Source organism: Musca vetustissima, unplaced genomic scaffold, assembly GCF_032173495.1.
Source record: "Musca vetustissima isolate MV318-11 ecotype Yass unplaced genomic scaffold, APGP_CSIRO_Mvet_v1 utg4091, whole genome shotgun sequence".
Classification (NCBI taxonomy): Eukaryota; Metazoa; Arthropoda; class Insecta; order Diptera; family Muscidae; genus Musca; species Musca vetustissima.
This window is the reverse complement of record NW_026884591.1, coordinates 439,787-459,524: the sequence shown is the minus strand read 5'-3', so window position 1 is coordinate 459,524 and position 19,738 is coordinate 439,787. Positions and strand designations below refer to the sequence as shown.

At 34.0% G+C, this 19,738-nt stretch overlaps 1 protein-coding gene across 1 annotated transcript; it reads left to right on the top strand.

Annotated features, from left to right (window-relative positions):
* The first annotated feature begins 2,560 nt into the window (after nt 1–2,560).
* On the top strand, nt 2,561–19,117 carry LOC133331629 (cyclic nucleotide-gated cation channel subunit A-like). Its single transcript, XM_061540011.1, has 7 exons — nt 2,561–2,621; nt 9,382–9,669; nt 9,780–9,942; nt 11,369–11,908; nt 15,687–16,352; nt 16,466–16,616; nt 18,931–19,117. The coding sequence occupies exons 1-7, from the start codon at nt 2,574–2,576 to the stop codon at nt 19,082–19,084; spliced, it is 2,010 nt and encodes a 669-aa protein (XP_061395995.1). The 5' UTR covers nt 2,561–2,573; the 3' UTR covers nt 19,085–19,117.
* The last annotated feature ends 621 nt before the right edge of the window (nt 19,118–19,738 follow it).

Below are 19,738 nucleotides of genomic sequence, written 5' to 3'. Positions count from 1 at the left end.
TTCGTGCAAATCGAAAGATATATATAGGAACTTTGGTACCCCATTTACCTTAAATCGGACGAAAATATATATGGGAGCTACATCTAAACCTGAACCGATTTTCACGAAACTTAGCACACATCATTCTAGACCTAATTCAAAACACTATGTCAAAATTCGTGCAAATCAAATGATTTTCAGCGACTTTGGTGCACCATTTACCTTAAATTCGACGAAAATATATATGGGAGCTATATCTAAACCTGAACCGATTTTCTTGAATTTAAATAGGGTCCGTCCTTTGGCCAAATAAATGAGCTATGCCAAATTTCATCCAAATTGGATCATAAATGCGACCTGTACTTTGTTTACAATTTAACATCTACAGACGGACAGACGGTCGAAAGGACTGACGGACATGCATAAATCGACTCAGAAAGTGATTCTATGCATATTCTCAAAAGGAACCATGTGTCTTTCTCGTTTCCTTTTGCCTGTTACAAACATATGCACAAAGACATTTTATACCACACAGTGTGGTGAAGGATATAAAAAAATTCGGATACGTATTTTTAAATACCTGCTTCTATATAAAGGAGTTACCAGATCGAAACAAAATTTAACATGTGTTCATAACAGAGATGGAAGTTTCCTTTATTTTTCTGTTTATAACGCGCTTTTTGGCTAGGCTAAGAACTTTCCGAACTGCCCTCGAAGATCCATATTTACACGTAGCTACCATACACCAAAGAATCCAATTCTGCCGTTTGACATGAAATTTTTCATTGATTTCAGATAGGTATGTTTATGTGTTTTTTTAATTAGTTGAAATACCACACTTTTGATTTCGCCCGATTCCATCTAAATGGTCTTCCAAAGATGCTATGTCTATTCTATCTACAGTATATTGTATATATTAGCATCTCTTGTATGTAGTATCCAGGGTGCGCAAAAATTCGCTCGCGAATGAAGCCACAGCCACTTTTTGGCAAGAAATTTTGGTAATGAACTGCCTAAAGTAAAAAAAAACGTATTCGTTCTATCAAGTTCACGAATACGTTCAAGTCAAAATAGGGAAAATGGGCGCTGTAGAGCAATTTGGCCCAAATTTGAGCTGGAACCGCATGCAAAAAAAAATCCATGACTAAATTTGAATTTTTTCTACTTAAAAAGAAATATATTTTTTATGATCTACATCGATTATAGCCTTGAGTTATGGTGGAGGGTATAAACATATGAATTTCTTGTGTGGTTGAAAGTTGTATTATCCTCTCCTAAATTGTAAAACAGTGTAATCACAAAATTCCTCATTTGCTGAATACAATCTTTTAAGCATTCAATAATTTCCATATATTTCTCAAATGGTTTCAATCAATTGATAATTATTGTCGCCAAAAAGCGATCTTTAGTATTCCGAAAGCCATCAACTCGATAATATGAAATATTATCAATAAATCGGATCAAAACAGATTTAGGTTATCAAGATTCGCACTCAAAAGACAAGTCCGACACATAACCTACAACATGTAAAATATAAGTGAAGTAGGCTTCGCATATGTGAGTGCACTTCTGCATTTTAATTCCCATGCCAAGGGGAAGAGAAATTCTAGAACAAAACAAAAAATCGCAACAAAATCGAAGTTGTATGGAAATTTTGAAGAAAAAAAGTGTTACAACAAAATTTAAAACCCCATTTCTCACAGAAAAAAAACTTTGCCAGTGTGTAAAAAATACAAAAACAATTTAACAAAAAAAAAAAAATATTCAAAAAAAGTTACAAAAATGCCAACACAAAATTTATTTATGAAAAAAACAAGCAATGACAAATAAGACGACAGAACTAACTTGAGAGAAACGTTTGTGGAATTTTAATGTCGCGACAAATGAGAAATATTTGTAAAATGACAACGGTGACACCCTCAACTCCGCCTCATCCTCCTCTATCACTCAAAGGCCTCGGGCAAACCACAGTTTGAAGCGATGGTGTGGTCGTGGTGTCTCGTTTATAAATTCTGTGTTTAAAGTTTAAGAATCAATCAATGTGGGGAAAACATAAAATAGAAATAAAAATAAAAACTTACAATAAAACCAACAATAAAAGTGCAAAACTAATTGAAAACAGACCTTAAGCAAGACACAAAAAATCGGAGTCACACTGGCAAGTGGCGCATGTGCAGTGGGTCACGCAGTTAGACAAAGTGAAAAATAAAATTAATGAAAATTTTGTATTGGAAAAAGTGTTAAAATAAATTGTTCGTTCCTCTTTTGACCCAACAGTGTTTAACTATTTTTTTTTAATAAATAATAAAATATCAATCCACCTACATTTTACGAAGTGAAGGCAAAAAAATAATAATAATATATGGTGTTAACTTAATATTGATTCAGCTCGCCAAAATGAAATTTTGAAATCTCCTGTGATCTGTAAACAATTAAGTATTGAATAAAAATTCAATTGAATTAATTTTGAATGAAATCAAGTGTCATTGAATCGTACTCATCATCATCGCCATCGACATCGACATCATCAGCATCGTTGTCTGCCGTGTAGCAGCAGCAGCACAAACAGCATTGTTGCAACAGACATTGTCAACATGGTGCAAGCCATCGACATTGCTGCCATAACAGGTCACAATGAAATGGTAAATATTTGTACTTGTTTGTGTGCGATTTTGTAATTGTATGTAATTTAATTAATTCGGAAATATATTAAAGGCAAATGGATGAAAAAAAACTATAAATAAATATTGTGTGAAAATAAATAAAAAAAAATAAATATTCTTTAAAAAATCGACGCCTTCTATAGAAGCTTAAAAATATTCTTTAAAACAGTGAGCGGAGCAGTATAGTCGGACGGGGCCGACCATACCATACCCTTCACAACTTCCACGAAAATATAACTTTCTGTAGTTCTATATTCTGAGCTTAGTAATATATCGCGATATTTGAACCCTCTTGACCGACTAGAGGTCCACAAATATTTCTAATACTCAGTACAGTCCATCTAATTACTTGTCCAGATTCCCTTCACCGTGGGTTGTGTTGTAATGCTCGGCTTCCCATTGTGGCCTATGGATCGAGACAAAAAAAATTTAATTTTCGGTCCACTTAATCCCAAGATGATTTTCTGATCATTACCGAAAATAATAGGCGTTCTCCTTAACCATAACTGGAACCTCATGGAAATTTTCAAAGGGATCAAGGCTGTATTTCCGCCCTCTAGTGTAAATATTGAAGTGAAACTCCCACATCGAAGTACATACGACATTATAATTGGTATCAATTTAAAGGCCAACCACTCGTCTTGGATATAAAATCAACTTCTCGGGTCTATGTCCTTCAGGAGTAAATATATATAGATATAGATTCCAAATTTGTCATTTTTCACACAAAAGTCAATGTCCATTTGACCCGCTAAATAATGAGCGATCTTTTTCAAAACAGTAAAATTTCGCGATGTTCGGACAATAATTGCGTCCTCTAGAGCGACCAGAAAAACGGACAAAAATTAAGTATTTGGTCCATTTCATCCCCTAAATATTATCTTTACCAAAAACAATAAGGGTCTTCATTGGCCAGAACCCATCCTATATGCAAAATTTCGTGAAGATTGGTTCATAACTGTGTCCTGTATCGTGTTTACAAATTATAATAGACGGACGGACATATATGTCTAGATCGACTCAGCTAGTCGAGATATGACGATCGGTATACTTAAAGGTGGGTCTAGGCCCAATATTTCGCGGCGTTACAAACTATTGGGGCTGCACAAAGCTATAATACCCTAACAACATTGTTGTGTATTCTTTAAAAACTCCACGCCTTATATAGGTCCCTGAAAAAAATATTCTTTAAAAACTCCACGCCTTATATACGTCCCTGAAAAAATATTCTTTAAAAAATCCACGCCATATAGGTGGTCCCTGAAAAACTATTCTTTAAAAAATCCACGCCTCGTATAGACCCTGAAAATTTATTCTTTAAAAAATCGACGCCTCGTATAGACCCTGAAAATTTATTCTTTAAAAAATCGACGCCTCGTATAGACCCTGAAAATTTATTCTTTAAAAAATCGACGCCTCGTATAGACCCTGAAAATTTATTCTTTAAAAAATCGACGCCTCGTATAGACCCTGAAAATTTATTCTTTAAAAAATCCACGCCTCGTATAGACCCTGAAAATTTATTCTTTAAAAAATCCACGCCTCGTATAGACCCTTAAAAAATATTCTTTAAAAAATCCACGCCTCGTATAGACCCTGAAAGAGTATTGTTTAATAAATCCACGCCTTATATAGGTCTCTGAAAAAATATTCTTTAAAAAATCCACGCCTGATGTAGGTCTCTGAAAAAATATTCTTTAAAAAATCCACGCCTGATGTAGGTCTCTGAAAAAATATTCTTTAAAAAATCCACGCCTGATGTAGGTCTCTGAAAAAATATTCTTTAAAAACTCCACGCCTACTATAGGTTCCTAAAAAGATTTTCTTTAAAAAATCCTCGCCCACTATAGGTCCCTGAAAAAATATTCTTTAAAAACTCCACGCCTTATATTCTTTATCTCTAAAACTAGAACTTTGTCATTTCATCACAAATTTAACCAGTATCTGAATTAATAAAAATATCAATATTCCAACCTTGCTATTGACAACCGAGATTCGAATCAATAGTTCAATGCATTGCAGACCTCTGCAACCAATACCATGTTAAACACACACTTACATATAAACACTCACACAGTTTTGTAAACTATCACATAAACTTCTGGCGAATCTGTCCCATAAAGAAGGATTGCTATTTAATCAAGGACATGTCATATCGTTAAACAAACCGAGTTTTCCAACTTCAAGGACTTAATGTCAAGATATCTTTAACTTGCCACAGACATACGCACACACACACGCATGTTGAGGAAAAAGGAAAATTGTGTGAGTAAAATAAATATTAAATTAATAGGACTGACATATTCACACTGACACTCACACACACACAAATAACATACCATGGTACGGGGAGTCTCATCGACAAATGCACGTGTGAATATTGATGTGTGTGGGAATGTTGACACTCACTCTATTGTATCCCACCAGAAGAAGTCAAAACAATGTCTACCGAGGAGAGGAAAAATCCTATTGGAAGTGGCTGAGGGGCGGGGTGAGGAAAACAAAGTGGAAAACCTGAAACGTATGTCTGTTTTCTAAGGAGATAAAAGTACTTAACATGGTGACTAAGTAGGCTAGGTGAATATGTGTATATGCATACGTACACACACACACACACATTCAAACGAGCCGAACCAGACCAAACTGAAATGAACGAACGAAAGAACCAACCAGCCATCCATCCATCTATTCGTCCTTTCAGCCAGCCAGCCATCCATCCATTAATCTATCTTCAATATGTCTTCACTTGAATTCCCTTGAACGAAGTTCGTAGCCATGAAGTATGCATCAGAGAGTGTATGTGAGAGTGTTTGTGTGTGAGTGAGAATTTCAACACTGACTGATGCTATTAAATTCATTGATGTGTTGATTGTAGACTGGTGGCCGTCTTAGGTGTAGATAACGCGATATAATCACAAATTCAATATTGTCAACTGTGTCTGACATACACATGTATATGCACACCTCTACATATGTATATGTATTGTGTGTAGCCACTTTGGTGTTACCTAGGTGGTAAAGTTAAAGCGGATTAAATTTTAATTTGTAAATATTTTTTTTCTTTTTATTACTCAGATATTACTTCATGGTAATAACTCACACATACTCACACGCCATGTTCCATTACACCTATGTGGTTCCTTAGACACTTTACGTTTCGTATCGCAATTTGAAAGCCACAAATGTAATACAATGTAATATAATACGAAATTTTGAAACCTCATGGCTGCATTTCACTCTCTCTCTCCACTACTCTGTGTTGTAATCATAAAAATAAAATAATTTCACAGAAATTGTAACAATTTAATGGGGTGCTAGATATGTGATCTATGAAAAAGTGAGTCCACTTTCATAACCCCATTTAGACCTGTACGTAAAAGTTAGCTAAGGTCATTAAAAACATGCCCGAGTTTGATGTGAACAAAAATCGCTTACTTTTATATTTTTATTTGTTCATTTTGTATATCCTGTCGTAATAATCGTATTGCATGATATGCGATTATTATGGTCATCGGTAAACATGTATCAGTGCTCCTTTTTTTAAATGACATTAAAATCTATTCCGTGACGTTCCGAAATAATTCGCCGTATATTGCAGATTTAAATGAAATGAACACGAAATTGTTATCTTTAAATTGTGAAAATCAAAATAAAAATAAAAAAATTTAAGAAAAAATATTTATTTTTAATATAGCCAATTTTTTGGGATATAAATGCCTCCATAAATTCTCAATAGTAAATATTCTAAATTAATTCTTCTCAACAAATATAATACTATCCTTAAAAAAAATATATATATATATATATTGGTTGAAAAATCGACTCTTGTCCTTGGCAAAATTATATATATTAAAAAACCAGTAAGGAAAGTAGTAAAGTCGGACGGGGTCGGCTATATGATACCCTTCACCACTTTGAGTATATTCAACATACGTCGCATTTTTGAAGGATCAGTAAAATGAAATTGGGCCCATAAACATATGTTTCTACAACCTATACAAAATTTTTCATTTGGTCAGATATAGAGTTGCTTCTTACAATGGGACAACATTATGTAAATCGATTTAAAGCATACATCAATCGGACATCCGTTGATTATTTGGACACATCTGATAAACATGAGGAGTTTGGTGCACCATTTTCATAAAATCGGACGAAAATATTTATAAAAGCTATATCGAAATCTAAGTAGATTTCATCGAAACTTGTGGCAGAATATCGGGCACACATTTTGAGTTCTTGGTACATCATTTACTTAAAATCGGGAGAAAATCTATATGATAGCTCTATGCAAATTTGAATCGATTTCAATAAAACTTTCCACATGTTAGGTTATATAAATTATATAACTTTGGGTCTCTAGTGCACCTTTTACGTAAAATCTGACGAAACTATATATAGGAACTATATCTAAATCTGAACCGATTTCAACAAAACTTGCTACACGTTATCTCATAATAACTTCAATAAGTTGTGCAATATTCTGTGCTAATCGGACCCACCTGGGGAGTGCGGTGCAGCATTTATATCTAACTTCTAGGTTATACTATGTTCAGTACGAAATATATATGTGGACTTTGGTGCACCATTTACCTTAAATCGGGCGAAAATATATATGGGAACTATATCTAAATCTGAACCGATTTTTACGAAACTCAGCATACTTCATTCTGGACCCGATCCGTTATGCTGTGTGATATTTGGAGCAAATCGAAAGATATATAGGGACTCTGCCGCACCATTTACCTTAAATCGGATGAAAATATATATGGGAGCTATATCTAAATCTGATTCGATTTTCTCGAAACTTAAAACACATCATTCTACACCTAATTTAGTACGCTATGCCAAATTTCGTGCAAATCGGAAGATATATAGGGACTCTGCGCACCATTTACATTAAATCGGACGAAAATATATATGGGAGCTATATTTAAATCTGACCCGATTTTCACGAAACTTAACACACATCATTCTAGACCTAATTCAATACGCTATGTCAAATTTCGTGCAAATCGGAAGATATATAGGGACTTTAGTACATCATTTACCTTTAATCGGAAGAAAATATATATGGGAGCTATATTTAAATCTGAACCGATTTTCACGAAACTTAGCACACATCATTCTAGATCTAATTCAGTACGCTGTGCCAAATTTCGTGCAAATCGGAAGATATATAGGGACTTTAGTACATCATTTACCTTTAATCGGAAGAAAATATATATGGAAGCTATATTTAAATCTTAACCGATTTTCACGAAACTTAGCACACATCATTCTAGATCTAATTCAGTACGCTGTGCCAAATTTCGTGCAAATCGAAGGATATAAAGGGACTTTGGCACAACATTTACATTAAATCGGACGAAAATATATATGGGAGCTGAATCTAAATCTGGACCGATTTCCAGGGAACTTAACACACATCATTCTAAACCTTATTCTGTACGCTATGCCAAATTTCGTGCAAATCGAAAGATATATAGGGACTTTGGTACACCATTTTCTTTAAATCGGACGAAAGTATATATGGAAGCTATATCTAAATCTGACTCGATTTTCACGAAACTTAACACACATCATTCTAAGAAAGATACATTGGGACTTCAGTGCCCCATGTACCTTAAATCGGACGAAACTATATATGGAAGCTATATCTAAATTTAAACTGATTATCTTGAAACTTGACACACGTCATTCTAGATTCAATTCAGAACAATATGCCAAATTTCGTGCAAATCGAAGGATATAAAGGGACTTTGGTGCGCCATTTACGTAAAATCGGACGAAAACATATGGGAACTGTATCTAAATCTGGACCGATTTCCAGGAAACTTAACACACATCATTCTAGACCTTATTATATGCGCTATGCCAAATTTCGTGCAAATCGGAAGATATATAGGGACATTAGTACACCATTTACATTATCTAAAATCGGACGAAAATATATATGGGAACTATATCTAAATCTGACCCGATTTTCACGAAACTTAACACACATCATTCTAGACTTAATTCAGTACGCTGTGCCAAATTTCGTGCAAATCGAAGGATATATAGAAACTTTGGTGCACTATTTACATTAAATCGGACGAAAATTTATAAGGGAGCTATATCTAGATCTGAACCGATTTTTCCCAATTTCAATATGGTTCGTCCTTGGGCCAAACGAATGAGCTGGGCTAAATGTTTACAATTTACCGTGGACAGACAGACGGTCGGACGGACGGACTTAAAAAGTGATTCCATGCCTATTCTGAAAAAGAACCATATGTCTATCTCGTTTCCTCTTGCCTTTTACAAACATATCCACAAAGACATAATACCCTGTACCACAGTGTGGTGAAGGGTATAAAAATCAACGCCTTCTATGGATGCTTCAAAAAATACTCTTTAAAAAACCCACGCCTTATATAGGTCCCTGAAAAAATATTTGCATGAAAAAGTATTCTATAAAAAATCCAGGCCTTATATTGGCCCCTGAAAAAGCATTCTTTAAAAAAATCCAGGCCTTATATAGGCCCCTGAAAATATCCTTTAAAAAATTCAGGCCTTATTTAGGTCCCTGAAAAAATATTCTTTAACAAATCCACACCTTATTTAGACCCCTGAAAAAATATTATTTAACAAATCCACACCTTATTTAGGCCCCTGAAAATATTTTTCAAAAATTCGCTTTAAATTTTAAATACAAACATCTTTAACATTCCCTATCTTTTCTATCTATTTGCAGGACCAAACAAAACATTCCAAACCCTCAACACTGCGTCGCACCCTAAATGCCCTGCGTCAACGTCTAACGAAACGTAATCGTGCCAAACCGCCCGATTGGTTTGTCGAGCGTTTCTCCAATAACACAAATGCCGATAAAATCGGTAGAACACCAGCCTCAACACAGGTCAGCACGACCAATGAAAGTACCTCAGCCGAAGCAGATGCGGGACCGGCATGTGAAATACGCGGCTCCAGTAGGCTGTGTAATCGACTGTCAGTCAATCCATCATTGCAGTCACATTATAGGGTAAGTGAGAACACCAAGCTTCCGACTGCTCCGCAACATCGAAGGAATATTTTGTTTTTTTTTTTAACATTTCATCAAATATATTTTTGTGTTGTTGTTGTTGTTTTCAGTGGCTGGCAGTGGTATCCCTAGCTGTGTTATATAACATCATATTTGTGGTGGGCCGTGCCGTATTTTGGGAAATTAATCACCGTGCAACACCGGTTTGGTATTTCCTCGACTATTTATGTGATTTCATTTATTTGATGGATACGTTGGTGCACATGCATGAAGGTAAGTGTGGGAGAAGAGATTTTTTTATAGCGGGGAAATCGGGAAAATTGGAAAAATTTTAAAGTGCGAGAAACAGGAGAATTCAAGTGAAGATGAGAGGACATAAAGGGGGAAAATCAAACTCGTCCACTATGAACAGAAATGTCTTCTATTTTTGGAAGATGTCTCTCTTCTTTATAGACCCTCGGGACTTCTTTTTTTCTTATAAAAAATTCGTAGACTCTCGGGACTTTTTTTATAGAAAAAAATTCGTAGACCCTCGGGACTACTTTTTTTCTATAGAAAAAAATCGTAGAACCTCTGGACTACTTTTATTCTATAGAAAAAAAATCGTAGTCTCTCGGGACTACTTTTTTCTATAGAAAAAAATTCGTAGACCCTCGGGACTACTTTTTTTATAGAAAAAAAAATCGTAGAACCTCGGGACTACTTTTTTTTCTATAGAAAAAAAATCGTAGTCTCTCGGAACTACTTTTTTTCTGTAGAAAAAAAATCGTAGTCTCTCGGGACTACTTTTTTTCTATAGAAAAAAATTCGTAGTCTCTCGGGACTACTTTTTTCTATAGAAAAAAAATCGTAGAACCTCGGGACTACTTTTTTTCTATAGAAAAAAATCGTAGAGCCTCGGGACTACTTTTTTCTATAGAAAAAAAATCGTAGAACCTCGGGACTACTTTTTTTCTATAGAAAAAATTCGTAGTCCCTCGGGATGGAAGCGGTCTCTCTTCTATTTTTGGAAGATGCCTCTCTACTATATATAAAAGAGGCATCTCTTCCATGGATGGATGAGGTATCTCTCCTGTCGATTTGTATAAATTAAACCGTTCTTTTCGAAGGTCCTTTACCAATATCCTTGCTTTCGTCCTTTTTGTTACTTTTTCGGGGTTCGAAACTGAAAAAGACAACTTTTTCTTTAGAATTCTCAAACCGAAATTTCCCCTTTCAAATGATTTTCAATTCTATTCCCAAACTCAAAAATTATCCTTTGTGTCAAAAACTGCATTATATTGCCAGTTTTCCCCCAAAACAAAAAACAAAACATTGTTGCATTTAATATTCCGCACAGTCAGTGGCATAAAAAGTCATTATCTAGATATTTGAAGAAAAGAAAAAAAACAACAACAAATACAACTGGAAAAGACAAGACGAACAACGACGACACTAATCACTGGAAGACAACTAAAATGAAGGCATTGTCATGCGGCAAGCTCAAGGACAACGAAAATGGCTAAAAATAATGACAGAAGACAAACAAAGACAGCATCCTGCTTTCAACCACCACCCCTTCAATCCCAAAAATAAAAATAGGAGGAAAACTAAATTTGATTTCATTGCCACGATTATTGTATTTTGTAAATCGACAATTTATTTTTTATTTTAATTTTTTTGTTAAATAAATTTTGTAACATTTTCCCTCCCCCTCTAGGCTACTTGGACCAGGGACTGCTGGTGCGTGATGCCTACAAACTGAGACGACACTATTTCTCCAACAAAGGCTGGTACATCGATGTGCTGTCAATGCTGCCCACGGATATCTCCTACATATGGTGGTCACCGAGTAAATGTGGTCCCACACTGCTGCCCTGTTCTGTGATCGTACGCCTCAATCGTCTCCTCCGGCTGCCACGCATGTGGGAATGGTTTGATCGCACCGAAACTGCCACCAGTTATCCGAATGCCTTTCGTATTTGTAAAGTCGTGTTGGCCATTTTGGTCCTCATCCATTGGAATGCCTGTATGTATTTCGTCATCAGTTATGCTTTGGGTTTTGGTACCGACAATTGGGTCTACAATCTGCATGGCGAGCGGAACAGTACGTTGCAGCGTCAATACATTTACAGTTTCTATTGGTCAACACTGACATTGACGACAATTGGCGAAACTCCAACACCGGAAAATGATGCGGAATATTTGTTTGTGGTTGCTGACTTTTTGGCTGGTGTTCTGATATTTGCCACCATTGTGGGTAAGTTTTGTGTATTTTGTTGGATGGGGTCTCTATTGCATATTTTTTTTTTTTTTTGGAGGGACATGTGTGTGGTTGTTTGAAATTTGTTTGTTTTCGTGATGGTTTTGTTTGGAGGAGAATTTAAACTAAATGTTTAAAATAAATTTTTTATGGACCAACAGAGGCGACGATTTTATGAAAATGTTTTTTCAAGGATCCCAATAAGGCGTTGATTTTTTAAAGAATATTTTTTCAATGCTCTAACAAGCCGTTGAATTTTAAAGAATATATTTTCAAGCCTTACACAAGGCGTGGATTTTTTAAAAAATATTTTTTCAAGACTCTAGTAAGGCGTTGATTTTTTAAAGAATATTTTTTCAAGGCTCTAACAAGCCGTAGATTTTTAAGGAATATTTTTTCAAGGCTCTAATAAGCCTTCTTCTCTGCGTACGTCCCTGGTACAGAGTAATATGGCTTTGTGCATATGTTTGTAACAGGCAAAAGGAAACGAGAGGACACATGGTTCCTTTTGAGAATATGGATAGAATCACTTTCTAAGTCGATTTATGCATGTCCGTCCATCCGTCCGTCCGTCTGTCTGTCCATGTTAAATTATAAACTAAGTACATGTCGCATTTATGATCCGAATAAAATTTGGCACAAGTCACTTATTTGGCCCAATTATGATCCGAATAAAATTTGGCACAAGTCACTTATTTGGCCCAAGGACGAACCCTATTGAAATTGGAGAAAATCGGTTCAGATATAGATAAAGCTCCCATATTTATTTTCGTCCGATTTAATGTAAATGATGCACCAAAGTCCTTATATATCTTTCGATTTGCACGAAATTTGGTACAACGTAATGAATTAGGTCTAGAATGATGTGTGCAAAGTTTCGTGAAAATCGGTTCAGGTTTACATATATCTCCCATATATATCTTCGTCCGATTTAAGGTAAATGGTGTACCAAAGACCCTATATATCTTTCGATTTGCACGAAATTTGACATAGCGTACTGAATTGCGTCTAGAATGATGTATGAAAAGTTTCGTGAAAATCGGTTCAGATTTAGATATAGCTCCCATATATATGTTCGTACGATTTTAGTTAAATGGTGTACAAAAGACCCTATATATCTCTCGATTTGCACGAAATTTGTCACAACGTAATGAATTAGGTCAAGAATGATGTGTGTTAAGTTTTCCGAAAATCGGTTCAGATTTAGATATAGCTCCCATATATATTTTCGACCGATTTAAGGTAAATGGTGTGCCAAAGACCCTATATATCTTTCGATTTGCACGAAATTTAGCATAGCTATTGAATTGCGTCTGGAATGATGTGTGCAAAGTTTCGTGAAAATCGGTTCAGATTTAGATATAGCTCCCATATATTTTTTCGTCTGATTTTATGTATTTGGTGCACCAAAGACCCTATATATCTTTCGATTTGCACGAATTTCGGTATAGGTTACTGAATTAAGGTTAGAATTATGTTGCTGAGCTTCGTGAAAGTACTGAAGTAATATAAATTTATATAATTGGTGCACCAAAGTCCCTCAAATCTTTTCATTTGCATAATTTTGATATATAACAAAAACGTAAGTCTAGAATGATATGTGCAAATTTGTAAATATACCCAAAGTGGATATAGCTCACATATATATTTTCATCCGATTTTATGCAATTGCTGGTTTCAAGGCGATATATATTTTTTGCTGAATTAAGTATAGGATGTATACAAGACGTAGATTTTTTAATGAATATTTTTTTCCTGGACCCAAATAAGGCGTAGATTTATTAAAGAAAAAATTTCCAGGACCCTGGATCCAAGGCATAGATTCTTTAAAGCATATTTTTTCATGGGTTTCAAGGCTGTAATATGGCGTAAATTTTTTAAAGAATATTCTTCCCAGGACCTTTACAAGGCGTAGATTTTTTAATGAATATTTTCCTGGACGCCAATAAGGCGTAGATTTTTTAAAAAAAAATTTTCCAGGACGCCAATAAGGCGTAGATTTTTTAAAGAATAATTTTCCAGGACACCAATAAGGCGTAGATTTTTTAAAGAAAATTTTTCCAGGACCCCAATAAGGAGTAGAGTTTTTAAAGAAAAATTTTCCAGGACCCCAATAATTTAAAAGAAAATGTTCTTTAAAGCATATTTTTGTCAGGACCTATATAAGGCGTAGATTTTTAAAGAATATTTTTGACAGGACCTATATAAGGCGTAGATTTTTAAAGAATATTTCTGACAGGACCTATATAAGGCATAGATTTTTTAAAGAAAATGTTCTTTAAAGAATATTTTTGTCAGGACCTATATAAGGCGTAGATTTTTTAAAGAAAAATTTTCCAGGACCCCAATAAGGCGTAGATTTTTTAAAGAATATTTTTTCCTGGATCCAAGGCATAGATTCTTTAAAGCATATTTTTTCCTGGATCCAAGGCATAGATTCTTTAAAGCATATTTTTTATGGCCTGTAGAGGCGTACATTTTTTTAAGACTATTTTTTCATGACCTGTAGAGGTCTCATTTTTTAAAGGGATGTAGTAGAATTTTTAAAGAATATTTTTTCCAGGCCTAAGAATCTTCTTAAAAATAATTTTTAAAAATCCAAGCCTTCAGTGAAATCTTCAAAAAAAATATTTTTAAAAATCCACGCCTTCTGTGAATGTCCTTGCTTATATTAGCCCTTGAAAATACTCCTTTCTCACAGGGGAACTTAAAATGAAGAGGACGTCATTTGTCATAAAAATCGAGATGTTGTAAAACGCTATTTCATCCTAATTGAATTACCGCTATTAATTCATATACACGTTTACAAACTCTTTAGGGTTATAAAAAAATATTATCCATAAATTTATGGCATCAATTTCATTACTTAAACTAAAAGTCACACTTCAAAACAAAAAAAGAAAACTTCCTGCACAATTTAATCGACACAATGGCAACAATTCGTGCATAACTGCCACGACCATCACCACCTCCCCTAACACCCACAAAAAATGCCAGCAATTATCCATAGATTCTGTTGCGACTATTCTGTCTCAGACCGGAGGCGAACAATATCCAATATTGTTTGTATCGGAGGAGGATTGGAAAACGTTTGTTTCTTTGTTAGCGTTAAAATATTAATTAGATTGAAAGAGAGCAAAGAACAAAGCATAGAGACACAAAAAAAACGCAAGACAATGACAATAAAAAAGTAGACAACAACGAGCAATGGCTAAACTAAAGAATGATTGCATTGCCAAACATGACAACATGGCTAATAATGGTGGTTATAACCAAAGCAACTACAACAATAATAATAATGATATTGATGTCCCTTTTACATATCCTTCTCTTCCTGTTTGTCATCCTGCATTTGCGTGATAGTGTGAGTCGGCTCCCTTTTAATTTGTTTACTTACTCTTGGAATTATTGTCAAGTAGCCTGTTATGAGCCATCTAAACGGCCATTATGACCTAACCGGACGTTCGAACATAAAGACATTATTGTCATTAATACTATTTTGTATGTGTGTGTGCGTGTGTATGTGTGGAGTGGTTAATGGCAGAAGCATTAATTATCAACGCGTGTGCCAATGACGACGACAGGCTTTTAAGATTTTCTTCAATCACCATTTGTTATACTTTTTGTTGGGGTGACATCCTTCCATCCCAAGATGAGGGGTAATGCAGACTTAAATTTTTTAGGAGAGGAGTTTTTTTTTTAAATATTTTTTCAACATTTTTATTTTCCAATAGAAAATTGTTTATTTATAAATTTTTTCTCCTTCCCCTCACAGGTAACATCGGTTCCATGATTTCCAATATGAATGTGGCCCGTGTCGAATTCCAAAATCGCATGGACGGCGTTAAACAATATATGGCCTTCCGCAAAGTGGGCCATGAGTTGGAGGCACGCGTCATACGATGGTTTGCCTATACCTGGTCACAGAGTGGTGCCCTCGATGAGGAACGTGTTCTTGCCGCACTGCCGGACAAACTGAAAGCAGAAATTGCCATTCAAGTGCACATGGACACCCTGAGACAAGTTCGTATTTTCCATGACACTGAACCTGGCCTCCTAGAGGCTTTGGTGTTGAAGCTCAAACTGCAGGTATTCAGTCCGGGTGATTACATTTGCCGCAAAGGTGATGTCGGCAAAGAGATGTACATTGTGAAACGTGGTAAATTGTCGGTGGTGGCCGATGATGGTGTTACCGTCTTTGCCACCCTTGGTGCTGGTTCGGTATTCGGTGAAGTGTCTGTACTGGAGATTGCTGGCAATCGTACGGGTAATAGACGTACTGCCAATGTTCGTTCCTTAGGCTATTCCGATTTATTCTGTTTGGCTAAACGTGATTTGTGGGAAACACTGGCCGACTACCCAGAGGCAAGGGCCACCCTGACGGAAAGGGGTTGTCAGCTGTTGCGTAAAGATGGTTTGCTGGATGAGCAAGTTTTTGCGGGTAAGTGGAAGTTTTTTTTTTTATTTCCCCTTGTCATGTTTAAATTAATGTGTGTGCGTGTGTGTGTTTTTGTCTGTGGGGTTTCCTCACTTCGTCGTTTTTATTTTTTGTAGATTCCCAACGCGTCCATGACACCATAGAGAGTGGCATTGAAAAGTTAGAAGTTTCGGTGGAAAATCTCAATATGCGTCTGGCACGTCTACTGGCCGAGTATACGGCCAGTCAGGCTAAAATGAAACAACGTTTGGCGAAGCTGGAACTGAAGTAAGTGGGCACTTGAGCTTTTTTTTATTTTTTTCTTAAGCTTTTTTCTATACAAAAAAAATTTTGGTGTTTTTTTTTCTATTCGGAAAAAAATCATTGGTGTTTTTTTTCTATTCGGAAAAATCATTGGTGCTTTTTTCTATTCGGAAAAAATAGAAAAAAAGTTGGTAAAAATTTATTCTATAGAAAAAATTATTGGTGAATTTTTTTATAGAAAAAAATTATTGGTGAGCTTTTTTCTACAGGAAAAGTCATTGGTGAGCTTTTTTCTATAGAAAAAACCCGTTGGTGAGGTTGTTTCTATAGAAAAAACCGTTGGTGAGTTTTTTTCTATAGAAAAAAATCATTGGTGAGTTTTTTTCTGGTAAGCTTTTTTCTATAGAAAAAAATCATTGAAAAAAAGCTTTTTGTCTCTAGAAAAAAATCATTGATGTGATTTTTTCTCTAGAAAAAAAGTCATTGATGTGATTTTTTCTCTAGAAAAAAATCATTGATGTGATTTTTTCTCTAGAAAAAAATCATTGGTGTGATTTTTTCTATAGAAAAAACTCATTGCTGAACTTTTTTCTATAGAAAAAAACCGTTGGTGAGTTTTTTTTCTATAAAAAAATCGTAGGTGAGTTTTTTTTCTATAGAAAAAAACGTTGGTGAGTTTTTTTTCTATAGAAAAAAATCGTTGGTGAGTTTTTTTCTACAGAAAAAAATCGTTGGTGAGTTTTTTTTTCTATAGAAAAAAATCGTTGGTGAGTTTTTTTTCTATAAAAATATCGTAGGTGAGTTTTTTTTCTATAGAAAAAAACGTTGGTGAGTTTTTTTTCTATAGAAAAAAACGTTGGTGAGTTTTTTTTCTATAGAAAAAAATCGTTGGTGAGTTTTTTTCTATAGAAAAAAATCGTTGGTGAGTTTTTTTCTATAGAAAAAAATCGTTGGTGAGTTTTTTTCTATAGAAAAAAATCGTTGGTGAGTTTTTTTCTATAGAAAAAAATCGTTGGTGTGATTTTTTCTATAGAAAAAAATCGTTGGTGTGATTTTTTCTATAGAAAAAACTCATTGCTGAACTTTTTTCTATAGAAAAAAACCGTTGGTGAGTTTTTTTTCTATAAAAAAATCGTCGGTGAGTTTTTTTTCTATAGAAAAAAACGTTGGTGAGTTTTTTTTCTATAGAAAAAAATCGTTGGTGAGTTTTTTTCTATAGAAAAAAATCGTTGGTGAGTTTTTTTCTATAGAAAAAAATCGTTGGTGAGTTTTTTTCTATAGAAATGTTGGAAAAACACTTTGTTTGAAAATACTTTGTTTTAATTTATTTCAACAAACATATTCTTCTTTGAAAAGCTTTGTGATTTTCTAGTTTGAAAATATCAAACAATTTAATTGTATAAATTGTCTTGTTCTGAATTTCAATTTGTTAACAACAATTTGTTTCTTAATAAATATTCTATAAAATTGAATATCGTTGTGCGTTCCGCTTAAAAGGCAGATATATACGGGGAAATCTTTCCGATAATAAGAAGAGGAAAAACTATATATTTCCCAATAAGAAAAAAATCGTTGGTGAGTTTTTTTCTATAGAAAAAAATTGTTGGTGAGTTTTTTTTTCTATGGAAAAAAACACCTCAGCTGGGCTGACGAATTTTTTTTTCTATGGAAAAAAACACCTCAGCTGGGCTGACGAATTTTTTTTTCTATGGAAAAAAACACCTCAGCTGGGCTGACGAATTTTTTTCTATGGAAAAAAACACCTCAGCTGGGCTGACGATTTTTTTTCTATGGAAAAAAATCGGAACTGAGGTCCGACGATTTTTTTTCTATGGAAAAAAATCGTTTGTGAATTTTTTTCTATAGAAAAAAATCGTTGGTGAATTTTTTTCTATAGAAAAAAATCGTTGGTGAATTTTTTTCTATAGAAAAAAATCGTTGGTGAATTTTTTTCTATAGAAAAAATCGTTGGTGAATTTTTTTCTATAGAAAAAAATCGTTGGTGAATTTTTTTCTATAGAAAAAAATCGTTGGTGAATTGTTTTCCATAGAAAAAATTCGTTGGTGAGCTTTTTCTATAGGAAAAAATTGTTTGTGAGCTTTTTTTCTATAGAAAAAAATTGTTGGTGAGCTTTTTTTTATAGAAAAAAATTGTTGGTGAGCTTTTTTCTATAGAAACAAATTTTGGTGAGCTTTTTTTCTATAGAAAAAAATCGTTGGTGAGCTTTTTTCAATCTCCCTATTTCTTTTTTTGTTTTGTATCGGAAAAATTCTTCACCAACTAATTGACTTTTCTCTTGTTGTTTTCTCACATTTGTGTTACTCCTTTTCTTTCCAGTTACCAATTAACACAAAACAGTGCACTAACCGAACAACATGCCCGACCACCACGCAGTGGCCGCTTGTATTCACTGCAGCCGAAAAAACGTCCAAGGCCAAGACCAATAACCGCTTCCAAGTCCATCGAAAATAATAAACAGAACACATTGTAAAAATTGATTTAGAAGGAAATCCCTTGCGGCGGATTTCCATTGGTTTCAAAGAAATCGAACGTTTGTCGCAAAATGTTAAACATTATGTGGTCAAAGGGGAGAGAGCAGGAAGAGAACAAAAAAAAACATTACCTAACCAATTCTTAATGAAAATATCGGAAATGTGAATGCCAAGGAAAATAAGTTGCTTTAATTTTTTTGTAATGATAAAAAAATTATAATTATTAATTTGAAATAGGAATTGAAATCTTTTTAATGATTTTTCATTTAGAAAAAAAAAAATCGTTGGAAATTTGTGATTTTTTTTTCTTTTTTATTAATTTCAGAAATGTTTGCCAATAAAATAAAAATTATTATTTTTTTCTTTTCTTCAACTAAATGTGAATGTTAACATTAAATTTAAATTCTAAGACTTAAGTAAACATAACACATATATTTTTAAAAATATAAAAACAAATATTTTCCATTATAAAAAAATACAAAAAAAATAAATAAAAAATAAATTAAATATTAAGAGAGAAAAATAAGTAACGTATGTTAAACAAAGTAAAACAAAAATATATAAGAAAATGTGCCTCAAAAGTAATTTTTAAAAAATTATCTATTAAAATAAACAACAACTATAGAAATTAGTTATATTTTTAAATAAATAAT

Excerpts from the sequence above, each read along its gene's own strand:
- LOC133331629 (XM_061540011.1), top strand. The coding sequence starts at position 2,574 with ATGGTGCAAGCCATCGACATTGCTGCCATAACAGGTCACAATGAAATG. Across the intron at positions 11,909-15,686 it reads GATATTTGCCACCATTGTGG|GTAACATCGGTTCCATGATT; the intron begins GTAAGTTTTGTG and ends TTCCCCTCACAG. Across the intron at positions 16,617-18,930 it reads TTGGCGAAGCTGGAACTGAA|TTACCAATTAACACAAAACA; the intron begins GTAAGTGGGCAC and ends TTTTCTTTCCAG.